At 39.1% G+C, this 17057-nt stretch overlaps 1 protein-coding gene across 3 annotated transcripts in view; it reads right to left on the bottom strand.

Moving 5' to 3' along the window:
- GMDS (GDP-mannose 4,6-dehydratase) overlaps window positions 1-17057 on the bottom strand; it is a 640099-nt gene that overhangs the window by 89478 nt on the left and 533564 nt on the right. For all 3 annotated transcript variants that reach the window (XM_047734312.1, XM_047734313.1, XM_047734311.1), the window contains one exon: window positions 7196-7292. In XM_047734312.1, the coding sequence (XP_047590268.1) occupies window positions 7196-7292 (97 nt within the window). The remainder of the gene's footprint in view (window positions 1-7195; window positions 7293-17057) is intronic.

Genomic DNA, 17057 nt, shown 5'->3' with positions numbered 1-17057 from the left:
GAAGTAGCTTCCTAGCTGCTCCCCTTCATTTGTCTGAGAGTTACTATTGGACAGAAGCCTTATCTCATCCATCTCTTCTCATCCATATTTCTCACAGTGCTGCTAGGACTTACCTCTATGGTAGAAATTCAATAATTATTGCTCTTGAATTGAATCTCTAAGACTTCAGTCCTATAAGGATATTTTATTTTGTATATACTGATATATTTTGGAAATGCTAAAGGTAAATAAGAGTTTTTTTAAATATACATGATGAGCACACTATTTTTAAAGGATTCCTATAATAAATCCTAAAATTAGGGAATCGCTTAATATCTAGAAACTATCTATTTCTAAGTTTAGAGATTCTTACACCAGGAACTAGTGCATCTCTGGCTTATCCAGGGAACTAGCAAATTTATCACAGCAGTACAAAAGGTACAAACTGGATTTTGCTCCTAAAGACAGTGTCTATACTGAACAGCAGCCGAATGAACGAGATATCCACTAGCAGGCCATCTTTTAAGTATAATTGTCTCGGAGGTAGACCAGAGCTACTGAGTTAGACCATCAGCTGCAGATATCAGCTTGGAGGTTTCTGACCAGAGGAGTCAAATGAGCTCTCAACTTTGCTAACAGATGTGACAGTGAGTGAAGAAACCAGTCCGTCAGGAGCCAAGGGCCTGGGTAATGAGGCAACAGGAGACCTCTAAGGTAACATAAAGATAGATAGGAGCCCAAAGTAGATGCACATGGACTAAATTTTGGTAGACCTGGAATATTTGGTGTCCTCCAACAAACAAAGTACTGGGGGGAAAAAAAAATCAAACTTGGTGAGGAATAATTAACCTTCATGGAAGGATAAAGCAGACTAGGATGGAGGACTGAAACCACAGATATCTATTATCTGTTATCTATGAAATCTCCACGAATAAAGATTTTTGAATTATAGTTATTTTAGAAGATAAATAGAAAGAACAGTGTCAATTTGTTTAAAAAACAAACAAATGGGGATTTCTAAAATTCCTGAATATAGATCTCACTGGCCAGATGAAAATGAGGAGGGAACAGCTGATCGCATCAGTGATGGATGGGCCTCGCATAAGTAACTCAATACTTGGAGTGAGCTGCACCAGAGCTAGTTGAGGTAGAAGCAGAACGTTAAGTACTGACTGTTCTTCTGAAGAAAAGGAACTGCAGAGGCTAAACCAAATTTCTGAGATTTTGGAATTTCTGTTGCAGATGTCAAGAGATCAACAATGTAATTATAAGTGGGGGGTAGTCATTCGCCCGACAGCTTTTTTGGAAAAAAAAAGTACAGATTTTATAGGAATTCCTTATTGGTGCAGAGAATAAAATCAATCTATATAAGGATACAAGAGAGTTTTTGGGACAAATACAAAAAACATACACATGCTTTTAAAGATTTTATTTACTTATCTGACAGAGAGAGAGAGAGAGAGATATCACAAGCAGGGGGAGCAGCAGAGGGAGAGAGAGAAGAGAGAGAAGCAGGCTCCCAGCTGAGCAGGGAACCTGATGTGAGGCTCGATCCCGGGACCCTGGGATCATGACCTGAGCCGAAAGCAGACGCTTAACTGACTGAGGTCACCCAGGTGACCCACAAAAAATATTTTTAAACAAGAGAAAGTATATGGTTATGTATGTTCATATAGATTTTATGTATCTTTAATTATATTGCTCTAATCAGGATCTAAGCATGAGAAAATGTTTCAAGGAAAAATAGGACGTTGGGGGCATTATAAGTAAGTACACAATTACTGTTTCATTAGATATGAAATGCTTTTGAAGAGGGTAGCAGCCAAGGAAAGAACACAGGCTTTAGGAGGAATGTTATACGCCCCTGGGGGTTCTGTATGGGATCCTATGAAGTATGGAAAACATACAGTGGAATATTTGAGAATCAACTGAAGAGACTGAAACTTAAATCTCCTTTGGTTAAGTCCAAGGAAGGAAAAGGGCAGGAAAGGCCAATGTGATTAAGGAAGGATATAAAGATTAGTATGAGGAGCCTAAGAGGGAGGCTTAAAATACATAAACAGTGATTTAGAGATATAAACTATTTATAAAATACAAGCAGTAAGAAGTTCAGAGGAAGCATTATGATGGGACATTAGTGCTAGCATCCCACTCCACTGTAATAGTTGTAAAAGCAGAGAATGCTAGGATATGAAAATTGGAAGGGATCTTACAGAATAGTCTTTCCTTTTACAGGTCCAGGAATGCAGATAGAAAGGGACTCGCCCTTAATTTGCTCTCTCTGCATCTTCTTACCCTGGCTCCCACCAGTCAAAACAAGGAACAAAGAAAAGGAGGGGCAGAGGGTAGGATTAGAGCTTTGGAGGTCAGAGGATCAGGACAGGGGAAGATCAGCTGGCTCTACCAGCGCTGGAGAAGATGAAGAGTTGGAGTCGGGAGGATCTAATTTCCTGCTCTGGGAGGGGAAGTGTGAGAAGGTGGTGAGAACAGCGAAGCGAGAGAAAGGGGACAGTTTCAAGAACTCCAGTACCCAGAGACGGAGCTGAGGGAAGCTCTAACTGGTATTTATATACATCCTCTGGTGACAGATCAGATTCCTGAGGTCTGGAAAGTGTTACACAGCATTATTCTAAACAGGGCTATGAGATAGAGCAAGCAATTATGGGCCATTTAACTTAACATCATTTACAGAAAAATATTAGGGAAAGTTTGCAGAGGGGACAACTCGACAAGCATATGGTAATTTGATTAGAAACAGGCCACATGTTTTTACTGAAGGAGGGTGTTATTTTAACTAGCTTGTTGGACTTCTTTGAAGTTATTGCTTTCTCAAATCTGGATTTTAACTCATGATTTTTCTACTATCTATAAAGAATTGGAATAAACAAAGTATCTAAGCAAATAGAACAAAAAAAATCACAATTGAGGACACTTGAAATACAACGGTAAGCAAAATGAACGTTAAGATGAATAATATAGCAAGGAAAAACTTTAATTTACATCATCTAGTAGTGTTAAAGTCAAGATATTTCTCATGAAAGATATGTGATTGTAATTTTGGCCTGTGAATGTGTCCCTTAGGCCATTTCCTAAAATGATCTGCAGAAAAAATGATTTTTGTTAATTTCACTAAACCAAAAAAACTAAAATCTTAGCTTTTTTTTTTTTTATCCCCTTAAGTGGATTGACCTTTTGGTGTGGTTAAAAATTTGGCACATTAGGATGAATTTCTCATTAATCCAACCTTTGCAAATTTTCCAAGTGAAAAATTCTCAAACAAAATGAAGACATCTTCATGGTTAGTTTAAATTAAGTAATAAATCAGTATAAATTTTCTCATATTTATAAATGTTCATACCAGTGAATAGCTACTGAATCTTCAGAAAGACAATCAGAAAGAACAAAAATTAAGATAAAGCAAGAATAAAAATATCAAAGTACTTATTAATATTTGCCTGAAGCCTTTATTATACATTATCTACTTTTTAGTGGTTAGTCTGTAAAATTCACCATGTGTCATTCTACTTTTCAAAAGGTACAAGATTTAAGTAACTAATGCATACCTCTATATATACAATCTCTATGGGGCAGGCAGGGGGTACTGCATCTGTTTTGTTCATACTGTATTCCCAGGGCCTCACACAGTGTGCGGTAAATATTTGGTGAATGAGTGAATAAATAAATAACAATAACAGCATTGATACTGGGTATTTTGCTATGTGCCAGATACTGTTTCAATAAGCATTTTGTATGATTGTTAATTCTTCAACCCTTCTATAAGCTTCTTGCTCTTCTATTAATTAAATTAAAGACAAGGAAACAGAGGCACTGAGAAGTTGAGTAACCTGCCTAAGGTCACACAGCTAGCTACTCATTGACATTTCTTGGACTCAGGCAGCCTGACACTTAGGGCCCCAACGTAAGCACGATGCTACTTCTTCTCTGCGAATGAATGCACGTCGCAATGAATCTGTGTATAATTGGCTGCACACATAGGAAATTAGATACATGACAGGAATTTTAAGAGGCACAGAACTCAAATATTAATATTGCCATCACCAAATACTGGAATTCAGGGGGCAATGGGAGACTTAAGGTCTAATTTCCAGGATCAAGATCTTCACAGAAGCAAAACTCCCAAACATTTAAAGGAGACACAGAGATTTATAGGTAAAGAACCAAAAGAATGTGACTCCATTCAGCTCTAATGGGATGCTAGAGCCCTCAGCTCGGAACAAAAACCTCTAAGACTTTCCATGTCGGTAACAGAAGCAAGATTTAAGGTTTTGTGGTGGCTAAATCAATGAGGACCAAAATTACTGGTACATGTACAAATATGTTCTGTATGGAATCATTGGTGGCCTCTTTTGGGTTAGTGCTGCCCTATGCTGGGTAAAGAGCCTTTTTAAAAACTAGCCTTAATCTTATTAGGAAAAAAAAAAAAACCATAAAATTCTATGTTCCTTTAATTGCATTAGGATATTGATGTTTTGAGACCTGATATGTTCTTATTACACTTTTTTTTTCAAATTTTCTTGATGGTATTTTTTCCCGCTATCAATCATTCTGGAACCATTTCACTCTAAGAAGATTTAGTTTATGTTTTTGGCTTTGAGTGCCTTGTGTGCTGAAAATCTTGGAGGGTATATGATTCAAGCTGATCAGGAGATCAAACTTTTAAAAGAATTCAAGGAAGAAAGAAAAAAAGCTTCTGTCACTTGCAAAATAGATTTAAGACACTGAAATGGGAAGGATCCAATTAGGACATGGGAGAATTCCATGTCCATCCTACACCAAGTGCTGACAGACCTCAGAGAAGCTCGGCACTTTTCAGGACTCGCACTGAATGACTCTACATGTGTTGGCTGTTAGGGCCCCACACCTAAGTGAAAGCTCATTTACAAGTCAGTCTCCAGTTCTGGTCACCTTTCAACTGGGGGAATACTATCACCCCTAAGGCAATTCAACATGAGTTTGTCAAGCTGGTCCAAGTTTTGGGAAAACTCTTGTTCTGAGGAATGAGGTTAAAAGTTTAGTCTCACTATACAAGAAAAGCTTGTCCAATAGAACGCTAAGTTGAAGTGGGATGAACCAAATTAACACAGCCTAAAGACTTAGAAAGATGAAATGCAGCTAGAAATCCCAAATCAAGTGGGGAATCCCAAATCAAGCGGGATCCGGGGTGAGAGCTCCAGCCGTGAAAAATTAAAGCAAGCATATGAAATAAGATGCCGCACTTATGTTCAAACAACATCAGTCTAACCAGAATTGCAGAACAGGTATGATGATGACATTTGAATGAACAAAAGAAAGGAGAGGAGGGATACAGTGTCGGGGCAGGAAAGAGGGGTCGATACAGACTCCAAGAATCGTCTTGTTAGTCCGAGGGTCCTTTTCCTGTTCTGCAAATTCTTTTGTTCTCTGTCCTTATCAATCCCACACCTTGCCTGAGTAAGAATGACAGACAAGCCATTCTTAATGACTTCCTAGCTTTTGAAACTATTTTGGTGTCAGAGAAAGAACTGTGTTTAAATTGTTACAAGGATTGAGGTTTCTGTTGGCTCAGTACATTTTCCACTCTGAGATGACAATGTTTGTCAGTGAGGAGAGAAACAAATTTATCCATTTACGTGACCTGTGCCATGTTCCAGAAAAATGGCACTCCTGTGGCACCTCTTTGGGGCAGGGGAGCAAAGGCAATGTAGCTAGGGGGCTCCACAGGCACTCCTTGCTCTGTCAGCAGGGGTGTGCTGGTATCTTCCTCCCCCAGAGACCGAGCACATCCTCTCCTTGGCACACCCACTTGCCATTAGCACAGGGAACCATTGTTCACTGTGTGTCAAAGACCCAGCCACGCCCTGTGCCAGGACAATGCACTGACTCTATAGCCCTAGTCTCCAAGCACTGCTTACTTCCTTTCCTTTTTATTTCTCCCTGTGTCTAAGAGTCCATGAAATGAAGTTTTTTCTTTTGTTTAAAACAAGACATTTTAAAGGGTGGTTACTGATGACTTACTCACTTTCAGCCTTTCTTCACTGGGTTTTTCCTAATCTCTGAAAGGTTGTTCAACAGATAGGAATTTGGTTCAAAGCACATATAAGATGGGTTCTATTTTCACAGCTAATGTATATTTCATTAGGTAACATCTGAACATTTCTCTCTGAAGATGCTGCTTTCTATTATCTTTAGATATACTTAACATGTTGGGTTTTGTCAACATGGTGTAAAGGTAGACCACACTGAAGTGATAACACCAAGCTAGAAATTATTATAAATTTAGGAAAGCAGGATGTTACATTCTAACAATTTATAGGTTATTTCTTAATACAGAAAACTTTTGTATTCATCCACTGATCAGTCATTGTTTATGAAGCACCTACTTTTTATAGCCTAAGATATCAAAAGAAAAGTCCTTATTGTCAAAGCATTCACAGTTTGGTAAAGAGAAGGTCATGTAAACAAACGAGTACAATAAATTATAATAGGTGTTATAGCATAATTATGTACAATGTATAATGTATATACAAATGAAGGAGGAAAATTTTAGTGGTAGCAGTGCGTCGACCAGAAAAGGATTCATAGGACAGTACGTGAGCAAAATCTTAAAAATTGTACAGGGGGATCCTTTATGGCTTAGTTTGTGTGGGTGTGTGTGGGTGCATGTGAATGTGTGTACATGTGTGATTGTGTGTGCCTGTGAGTGTGTGTACATGTGTGAGTGCATATGTGTACAGAAAGACAAGCAGCCCTCCTGATCTCAAGATCCTGCAGGTCATGGAGGGCCTTGTAAGTCTGACATCCCATGGGTATCAGGGATCAACCATCAAAGTTAATAATGTGAGGAAATCTGCCTTTGATAGAAGTCTCCATTTCTCAGATCAACTCTTTCTTTGGCTTAGGAAAGAAGGACATTATGTTCTAATGATCTATATGTCATTTCTCAATACAGAAAACTTTTGTACTCATCCATTCGTCGGTCAATATTTGTCTTTCTTTATAAAGCAATGGATTATGTGTTGGGAATAACATCTCAAATTCAATTCACTGTATTCTGGTTTGGGAACTGCTCACTGATGGACGTCAGGGAACCCAGTGGAAAGCTCTGAAGACCGGCTGTGGATATTCAGTGAGAATATCTTCCCAGCCAGCCAGGCAGCCAGCCAGCTGGCCGGCTGGCCAAATGTGGCCCTGCCCTGGGTGGCCAGGGAGTCCTTACCACTTCGGTCGGTCGGTAGTATTTGAGATCCACAGTCACGTGAACTTTGCCGGTCTCTTTACATCTACCCACTTCATTTTCATTCTTTCCTTCCCACCTGAAAAGGAGATAAACACTTAATCAGCCTCTAATTGCTTAGGAGTATTTGCCATGCTGTCTTCCCCCAGGATGGCTCAGCCTTCTCCCTGCAGGAGTGTATAAGCTCATTAACTATAGGAATACAAGCTGATGTGTAACCCTGTTATCAGGGCAGCAGTGACTTTAAAAGACTTTCCAGATCTGCTTAGAAAGGGCAGGTTTTCTTTTCTTTCTTTTTAAGAAAATCATGATGGTTTCAGAAGGGAGACTTTAGTTAAAAAAAAAAAAAAAAAAGACTTTAGAAATGAACAGAGTAGCCAGAATAAGGAATTGGGCAATGTTCATGGATTTCAAAGATCTTTACTTCTTTAGACTATTCTTGATAACATCAATTATTATTAATTAGTTAATGTCTTCTGTGTCCTCCTTATTTTTTTTTAAGATTTTATTTATTTGACACACACACACAGAGAGAGAGAGATCACAGGGTAGGCAGAGAGGAAGGCAAAGAGAGAGGAGGTAGAAGCAGGCTCCCTGCTGAGCAAAGAGCTGGATGTGGAGCTTGATCCCAGGACCCTGAGATCATGAACTGAGCCGAAGGCAGAGGCTTTAACCCACTGAGCCACTCAGGCACCCTGTCCCCCTTATTAAAAAAAAAAAAAAAAATGTAGTGATGTTTTTAGGATATTTATTGTAACTTCAATGCATTCCAGTTTGGAGTAAGTTTCATACCCTAAATTAGCCATTAGTTTCATCTTTGTATTATACATAAGTTCCCTTGCTCTACCCAGTCAGCAGTAGGCCTCATTAATAAATCTCAGATGATTAAACCTCCAAAAAGTACACAAGTGGTTTACTGCATACTGAGAGAGTATACGTTAGCATCTCCAATTCAGCTACAATGTTCTTTGGACTTAGGATTTCTTCCTTAAACATCCACAGTTGGTAACAGTACCCTGCTCAGGTCTATACTGCACATTACACAGTATATGCTCATAAGCTTAAGGACAAGCTTGTTAGGATTCCACTGTATGTTTTCATTTTGAAAGAAATGAAGGTACTGGTTTAATGTTAACCTCTGGATTTCTACAATCTAATATCCAAACATCAGATGACACTATACAATTAAATTATTTTTGCAAATGAAACTTTTCATGAAAGAAAGAAAAGAAATTACAAAGTAATGTTTGACTTTAATTCTTATTTTCAGAACTAGTTTGCTTTATCAGTTGGAGATGAATCCTATGACAACAGGACAATTTTGTGTGCTCCCTAGATCAGAGCACAGTGGGGATCAAAGAAAAGAACAGAACATTAAATCAGTTACTTGACTATGTCATTCAAATGTGTTATTGAGGATGAACATGACTGTTGATGACGGCTTTATTTTGGACACAGGTTGGGTATTAGAGATATAAACTACCCTTACAAGATTTATTCCCCAACAGTCATCTTAATGTTCTATCCTCAATTTACTTTTTTACAGCAAAGGGATAATATTTCATTGTTGAAAAAAATCAGTTTAGAAGTACACTGAATTTGCCAATGCACTCAAGGCAAATACGAAGAACATACAGAGAATTAAAATGTACAACTGGCATTTTCCTATGACTTTTATATTTAGTTGCCTCAAAAAGGGACTTGGTTTACTTGGTTTAATTTGTTACTATGAATTGGACTAATTTGTCAGGATCAGAGCTATGTTTTTGGTAAACTGACCTGGAAATGGCATGTGGATGCTTTAGAGAATGCGGACTAAAAATAATGTGAAATGAGAAAACCTAAAGTGGTGATAAACCCTATACATCTCTCTCTCTTTTTAAAAGATTTTATTATTTATTTGACAGAGAGAGAGAGATCACATGTAGGCAGAGAGGCAGGCAGAGAGAGGGGGAAGCAGGCTCCCTGCTGAGCAGAGAGCCCCATGTGGGGCTTGATCCCAGGACCCTGAGATCATGACCTGAGCATTGTGACCTGAGCAAAAACTAAGAGTCGGTGCTTAACTGACTGAGCCATCCAGGTGCCCCATCCCTGTACATCTCTTAAGGAAAAGACAAATATCTACAGTAAGGGAAAATAACTGGTAAAATCATTATTTAAAAAAAAAAAAATTCCCTAATTCCAAAGTTAATGTTTAAGTGAAGCCTTCTCTTTGGTTAGGCTTTCAGTAAGTGAAAGGATATTTGTACCTCATAAGCATGTTTTTATTTTGGCTCCCATTTTGTACTCACAAAGAGAAACCAGTTCAGCATGTCTTCCTGACGGTATCTCCCACTAAGCCAAAAGGGTTAACAAAATTACTGCTCATAGTTTTGCTGTTTACCCCCAAAGCAGCTAGGTATGTAATCTACCATCTACCACGGGTCACACTGATTCACGTGTACACATACATACTGGGAACACTGTCCTTCTTATTGATAAATCCACTCAGATGTCACAAATGTGATAACTGGACGTTCAAACATAATTTTATTTCTTTCTTTGAAACCACACATAAACACACAAGACCTGGAGAGCATTCCCTGACTGGGGAGGGAACATGTGGGGCAGGAAAGGGATGAGGCAGAGCCAATTGTGTCCCTAGAGCAGGGGCTGACAGAAAGGTTTTAGGTGTTACAGATCACATACAGTCTCTTTTACATATTCCTCCCTTTCCTCCTCCCACTTCTGTTCTCTTCCTTCTCCTTTTCCTCTTTATCATCATCATCATCACTTCTTTTTTTTTTTTTTTAAACTACCCTTTAAAACTGTAAAAACATCCTTAGAGGAAGTAGAAAACAGGTGAGGTTTTGGCCTGTAGGCCATAGGTTGCTCACTCTGCTTTAGGGGGTGAGTTAATGGTATATCCTCATGCTCAACTAAAAGAAAGCATTTAATTCCCATTCATACCAACAGGTTGTATTGCTGGACCAGCTTGAATTTTCCCATTTACTACTGATTCCCTCTGACTACTCTGCAGCCATATGCTAACATCTGAGATCGGTAAAGAGTAGTTGAAATGGAAAAAGACTGATGGAAGGAATCTGCCAGTTAGATTTAAGTTTGCTGTCACTTGGGCACCTGTGGATATGAGCTGCAGGCACACAAGCCTTCTTGGCCTCTGTGTGAACACTGTCTGCTGGGCGGCCATCTTACAAATGCTGTCTACAGTTCAAACCATCCCAAACCAGGGGCATGGCATTCCCCCTACAATTAATCTAGTTGCACTGAATAATCAGCTGTAACCAGGAAATGGCTCAAAGCAGAACGGAGTTGGCAAAAACTACTTTGCAATTTGCAGTAGGTCTGCATGCGGGCAGTAAGTAAAAGTTTCGGCCAAGGGCCAAAAAACATTCAGTTACAGCAATACACAAAACACTTGTATTAACAAGCAAAAGGTAACAGCTAACTTGTCCTAACAAGCAATGGTGTGACTCAAAGCAGAGCTGGGATGTTAAGAAAGGAAGATGGCTTGACAGGGAATCAAGGATTCAGCTAACTAACAGGAATTGTTACCCACCAATTTAGATCAGCAGCTCTCTGGGCAGAGGCCCTGTATAATTCAATTTTTAAAATACACTGTTGGCTCCTAATAAGCATTAAATTGCAATAGAAAGCATTCAAGAATAACGGAATCAAGCACAATAAGGCAAGATGAAGTGCTACTAAAATCTACTCAACTAGGAATTCCTTTAATGAACAACAAAAGCAAAGTCAGCTGTATTAAGTTTAGGAGACACAGTTAAAGTAAGGGAGGAGATGAGGCACTCCTTTTAGCAACCTGAATATCACCGAAGTGCTCAGGAATTATTTTTAAAACTACTATTTTATTAGGACACAGATATGGAAATAGGAGGTTGCCAGAGGCTATGATTTAGAAAATGACATAAAATCATCCTATAAGTTTTATTAGGTTCTGGATAAAGGTGGTGGTTTGTACACTTTTGCTCCTTCCCCAGGCCTCTTTCAAAAAAGGAATAAACTCACAAGGGCTAAAAGAACAAGAAAGAGACAAGAGAAACCAAATTCTGGAAGCTGGAAAGCCAGATGGATGAGTGTTAAAGGACTTAGCAGAAGCCCTAGAAAACAGACTCCTAAGCCAGCAGTGGGGAAGCTGAGAATGAACCCAATTTACACTTGCAGAAGCCCTCAGATGTCAGGAAGTGAGGGCGGATTATGACTTTCCCTGAGAAGCAGTGTGTTGCCCAGTCCCCTCCCAGATTCCACATCACTTGGCAACTGCTTCACCCTCCCTGGAGAACAAGGTCCCAGGACTGAAGGTCACTGGGCTTGCAAAGGGTGGGGTCACCATGCTGAAAAGAAGGGAAAATTCAGAGAGGTATGTGTGCGGAATGCTGAGACTCCACAGAGCTCTGGCAGTCAGGCGTATCTCCTTCCAGGCAGGAAACGAAGACTCTTCTCTGGGCATCAGAGATGCTCCAACTAAATGGTCCTGTCAGGTCTCCCTACAGTGACACAGTCAACAAGCTCTAACCATGTTCTCAAAAACCCCCAATTAGGCTTTTAGGTTCCCATTTAAATTTTTTTTTTTTTTTTACTTTTTTAATCTGAAGAGCTAACAAAAATTATTTATCTATTTATTTATTTTAGTTTCAGGAGTACAATTTAGTGATTTATTAGTTGCAAATAACACCAGTGCTCATTACATCAAGTGTCCTCCTTAATGACTATCACCCAATTATCCCAATCCCCAGCCACCACCCCTCCAGCAACCCTCAGTTTGTTTTTTAGTTAAGAGTCTCTTATGATTTGCCTCCCTCTGTTTCCATCTTATTTTCTTTTTCCTTCCCTTCCCCTATGTTCATCTGTTTTGTTTCTTAGATTCCACATGAGTGAAATCACATGGTATTTGTCTTTCTTGGACTGTCTTTTTTTGCTCAGCATAATACCCTCTAGTTCTATCCACAGTGTTTATTGCAAATGGTAAGATTTCATTCTTTTTGATGGCTGAGTAGTATTCCAATGTGTGTATGTGTGTGTGTGTGTGTGTGTGTGACCTCTTCTTTATCCATTCATCCATCGATGGACATCTGAGCTCTTTCCATAGTTTGGCTATTGTGGACGTAGTTGCTATAAACATTGGGATGCATGTGTCCCTCTGAATCACTGTTTGTATCCTTTGAATAAATACCTAGCAGTGTAATTGCTGGGTTGTAGGGTAGCTCTATTTCTAACTTTCTGAGGAGTCTTCATACTGTTTAGAGTGACTGCACTCATTTGCATTCCCATCAACAATGTAAGAGGGTTCCCCTTTCTCTGCATCCTTGCCAACATCTGTTGTTTCCTGTGCTGTTAATTTTAGCCATTCTGACCTGTGTGAGGTGGTATCTCATTGTGGTTTTGATTTATTTCCCTGATGCCAAGTGATGTGGGGCATTTTTTCATGTTTCTGTGGCTAATGGTATGTCGTCTTTGGAGAAATATCTGTTCATGTCTTCTGTCCATATTTTGACTGGATTATTCTTCAGGTGTTGAGTTTGATAAGTTCTTTATAGATTCTGGAGACTAGCCCTTTATCTGATAAGACATTTGCATATTTCTTCTCCCACTCTGTAGGCTACCTTTTAGTTTTGTTGGCAGTTTCCTTTGCCATGTGAAAACTTTTTGTCTTGATGAAATACCAATAGTTCCTTTTTGCTTTTGTTTTTCTTGTCTCTGGAAATGTGTCTAGCAAGAAGTTGCTGTGGCAGAGGTCACAGAGGTTGCTGCCTGTGTTCTCCTCTAGGATTCTGATGGATTCCTGCCTCACATTAGGTCTTTTATCCATTCTGAGTTTATTTTTGTGTATAGTATAAGAAAGTGGTCCAGCTTCCTTTTGCCTGTGGCTGTCCAATTTTCCCAGCACCATTTGTTGAAGACACTGTCTTTTTTCCATTGGACATTCTTTCCTGCTTTGTTGAAGATTAGATGACTACAGAGTTGCGGGTCCATTTCTGGGCTCTCTATTCTGTCCCATAGGTCTATGTGTCTGTTTTTGTTCCAGTACCATATTGTCTCGATGATTACAGCTTTGTAATAGAGCTTGAAGTCCAGAATTGTGATGTCTCTGGCTTTAGTTTTCTTTTTCAACATTATTTTGGCTATTTGGTGTCTTTTTTGGTTCCATACAAATTTTAGAATTGTTTGCTCTAGCTCTGTGAAAAATGCTGATGGTATTTTGGTAGGGATTGCACTGACTGTGTAGATTGTTTTGGGTAGCATAGACATTTTTACAGTATTTGTTCTTCCAATCCGTGAGCATGGAACATTTTTCCATTTCTTTGTGTCATCCTGAATTTCTTTCATTAATGCTGTATAGTTTTCAGAGTATAGATCTTATACCTCTTTGGTTAGGTTTATTCCTAGGTATCTTATGGCTGGATTGATTCCTTGATTTCTTTTTCTTCTGCTTCATTGTTAATATACAGAAATGCAACTGACTTCTATGCATTGATTTTATATTCTGCAACTTTGCTGAATTTCTGTATCAGTTCTAGCAATTTTTCAGTGAGGTCTTTTGGGTTTTCTCCAGAGAGTATCATGTCATCTGCAGAGTGAAAGTATGACTTCTTCTTTGCTGATTTGGGTGCCTTCTATTTCTTTATATTGTCTGATTGCTGAGGCTGGGACTTCCAGTACTATGTTGAACAACAGTGGTGAGAGTGTAGGCCCCACTTTTATTTTATTCATTTATTTATTTTTAAACTTTATTTTATTTTTTCAGTGTTCCAAGATTTATTATTTATGCATCCCACCCAGTGCCCCATGCAATACATGCCCTCCTCTTAATACCCACCAACAGGAAACCAAGTACTACCAGACAGATGTATAAGGAAAACATTTTTGAAAGAGAAATAACAAATGAATTGAAAAACTGAAACTTGGGGGAAATAGAACAAAGAGGGAAATAGAACAAAGAGGAAAGGTAATTAAAAAATAAAACAAAACAGAGAAAAACTCTCCTATTCCATCTTAATATCTTCAGAGATAAGAACATGTACCAAGGAACAAAAATATGATACTATATAACAAAGGACAATCTGGAAAAAAAAAAAGAAAAGAAAAGATTTGAGAAATTGAAAAGTTAAAATTCAAGAGAAGATTTTAGTGATAAATTGAGGAAATCTCCCCGAAAGGAGAGCAAAAAGATGGGGATATGAAAAGCTAGAAGGAAGATAAGAAAATCAGAAGATGGCCTCAAGAGGTCAGTATAATAGGATTTCCAGAAAGAGTACAGAAAAAAATGAAGCAGAGCAGAACAGATAATCAAGTAAAATCAAGAAAATTGATCAGAGCAGAAGAACATGCATTTCCAGACTGAAAGGGCTCAATGGAATGCCCTAAATGATGGATGGGACTCATGTCACATGAAATTTCAGAAGAGCAGGAGAAAGAGAAAGACTGACAGAGAGAGAACACACAGAGACAGGGAGTCAGAATGGCTCTCAGCCTCCCACAGTAACACTGTAAATTAAAAGGCAATGGAGCAAGGCCTTCACAATTCTGAGGGGAATGTATTTCCAACCAACAAATATAGATCAGCTACCTTTTAAATTCTGAGGACAGAATAAAGGTATTTTCAGATATACTTGGTCAAAAATATTTGCTTTCCATGCATTCTTCTTAGGAAACTAATTAAGGTTTTGCTCCATCAAACCAAAGAGTTTCTAAAAAGATGCCAGGAAATAGAGAACCCAGGAGAGTGGCTGAGAGAACCCTCCCAGATGAGAATGAAGACAGATCACAGAATGACAACTTTCCACCAGTCTAGATGGGATTAGATGGGAAGGTTCCAGAAGACCTGCTACAGGAAGACATAACTGAGGGGAATAATCCACAGGCCTGAATGCCTTCAAAGGTGATTTAGACAGCTGGGGCAAGGTCTGGGGTAAATTTAGTTGTAAATACATAGGAAATAATGCAAATGAAGATAAATGAGAATTATTAGCTTTATGGTAAACAAATGACAATTGTATGGAAAATAAAAAGTAATTGTGGTTTACTGGAAAGCATATCATGGATCAGTCATGAAAATGTAACACTGAATATTAAGCTAGCCTCCAATTAAAATATAAAAATAGAATATTCAGAGAATGGAGGGATAGGGCAAGGGGAGGAAAAGAAAACAAGAAGAAAACTAAACACTCATTTTGAAGAGAAGGAGGCCAATAGCAACACCTAGAAGAGGATAAAAATCAAGAACCAGAAATAAAAACATTTTACTTTGAAACATGAAGGTAAATGCCAAAGTAATCAGCTAGAAGAGTATAATAGAGTGCAATAGGATTTCCAGAAAGAGAACAGAAAAACATGGAGCAGGGCAAATATTTTCTTGGGGTAAATCAAGACAATTTACCAGAGCAGAAGAGCATACATTTCCAGACAGAAAGCACCCAAAGAATGGCCCAAACAGTGGGCTATTTCACAGCAATAGCTGTGAAAATGTGGAAGAGGGAGTAGAGGGTGGGAGACTACTCAGGTTTGTGACAATTCCCATGCAATGACTAAAATTTAAATTATGTGCCAGTGTAACTGGAAAAAAGAAACCCCAACAAGGAAGGAAAAAAAATCATTCTAAACAAAGTTTAGGTTTACAAACAGCGGACTCTGACTGACCAAGGCCATTCCCACCTGCTCCCTCTCAGTGGTCTGCTGAGCTCAGCCCCACCTCCACCCGCTGAAGACTCAGTGCTTCCTCCACATCTCCTCCCTTCTGCCTTCTCAACAACTGGAGGAGCTGATGTTGTGATGCCATCGACTCCCCAGCTCCCAACACATCCACAGGGGAAACACTCATGCGGCAGGTAGATCAAGTCTGCAAAGACTGAGGGGGAACCATCAGGGAACAAGCCGGCAAACTGTAGAGCTAACTGTAGGCAAACTGTAGAACAGAGGAAAGAGGGGCACTTGCCAAGGAAAGGAGAGCACATCAACAATGCCAGACAATGGGGAGATGTCAAGAATTGGAGAATGAAACAGGTCCGTTGGATTTAGTGCAGTGCAGGTCCTTGGGGATGGCAGAAAGAGCTGCTTTTGACGGTGTGATGGGGCAAAAGGTAGACTGAGGTGTAGGTGTAGAAGGGAATGGAGGGAAAGAAAGAGGTGGCGAGAAGAGGCAACTCTTTGGTACCTTTTGATAGAACAAAGGAAGAGCAGTGTCTGAAGGGAATGCATATTTTCAGGGATGCATTTTTTTTTTTTTTAACAATATAAGGCATTGGCAACATCAAGATGTTGATGGGAAGGAGCCATGAAAGACAGCTGAAGGGAGAGATGACTGATAGTTTTTTGAGGAGGCAAGAAGGATGAAGCCTAAGGCCAGGGGGAGGGACCGTTCCCAGAAAGGAGTAAGGGGTGACTGGTTAGTGGAACAGGAGAGGAAGATGGAGTATAATTTTTATGTTCAGGGGACCATTGTTTTAATCACAAAATCTACTCTAATTTCTAAGAGACAAAACTAGTGTAAAGTTGTAGAATGTGTGTATGAGAACTTAAGTTGTGCACAGAAAGACAACATTGCTATTGAAATGAAGACTCCATTCATGCTCAGTCTTAATCCATTTAATTTACATTAATAATGATAATTGTTACTAAGTAAGGAGGTTTCAGCTATTACATGCCATTAATGAATAATCAACTACACCAAAAAGTGTAAAATTTCAATCCATTACACAGCTGTTCCTGTTACTTGTTAGAGTAACGACTACATTTATTTTGTGCTTTCCATATCATGGGCCTCTTGTTAAGGCCAACGGATGAATCTCCACACCAGGAGTCAGGCAGGCAGTATAATCTGCAGCTTATA

This window comes from Lutra lutra, chromosome 6, assembly GCF_902655055.1.
Source record: "Lutra lutra chromosome 6, mLutLut1.2, whole genome shotgun sequence".
NCBI lineage: Eukaryota > Metazoa > Chordata > Mammalia > Carnivora > Mustelidae > Lutra > Lutra lutra.
The sequence above is the reverse complement of the archived record's forward strand: the minus strand, read 5'-3'. Positions and strand labels throughout refer to the sequence as shown.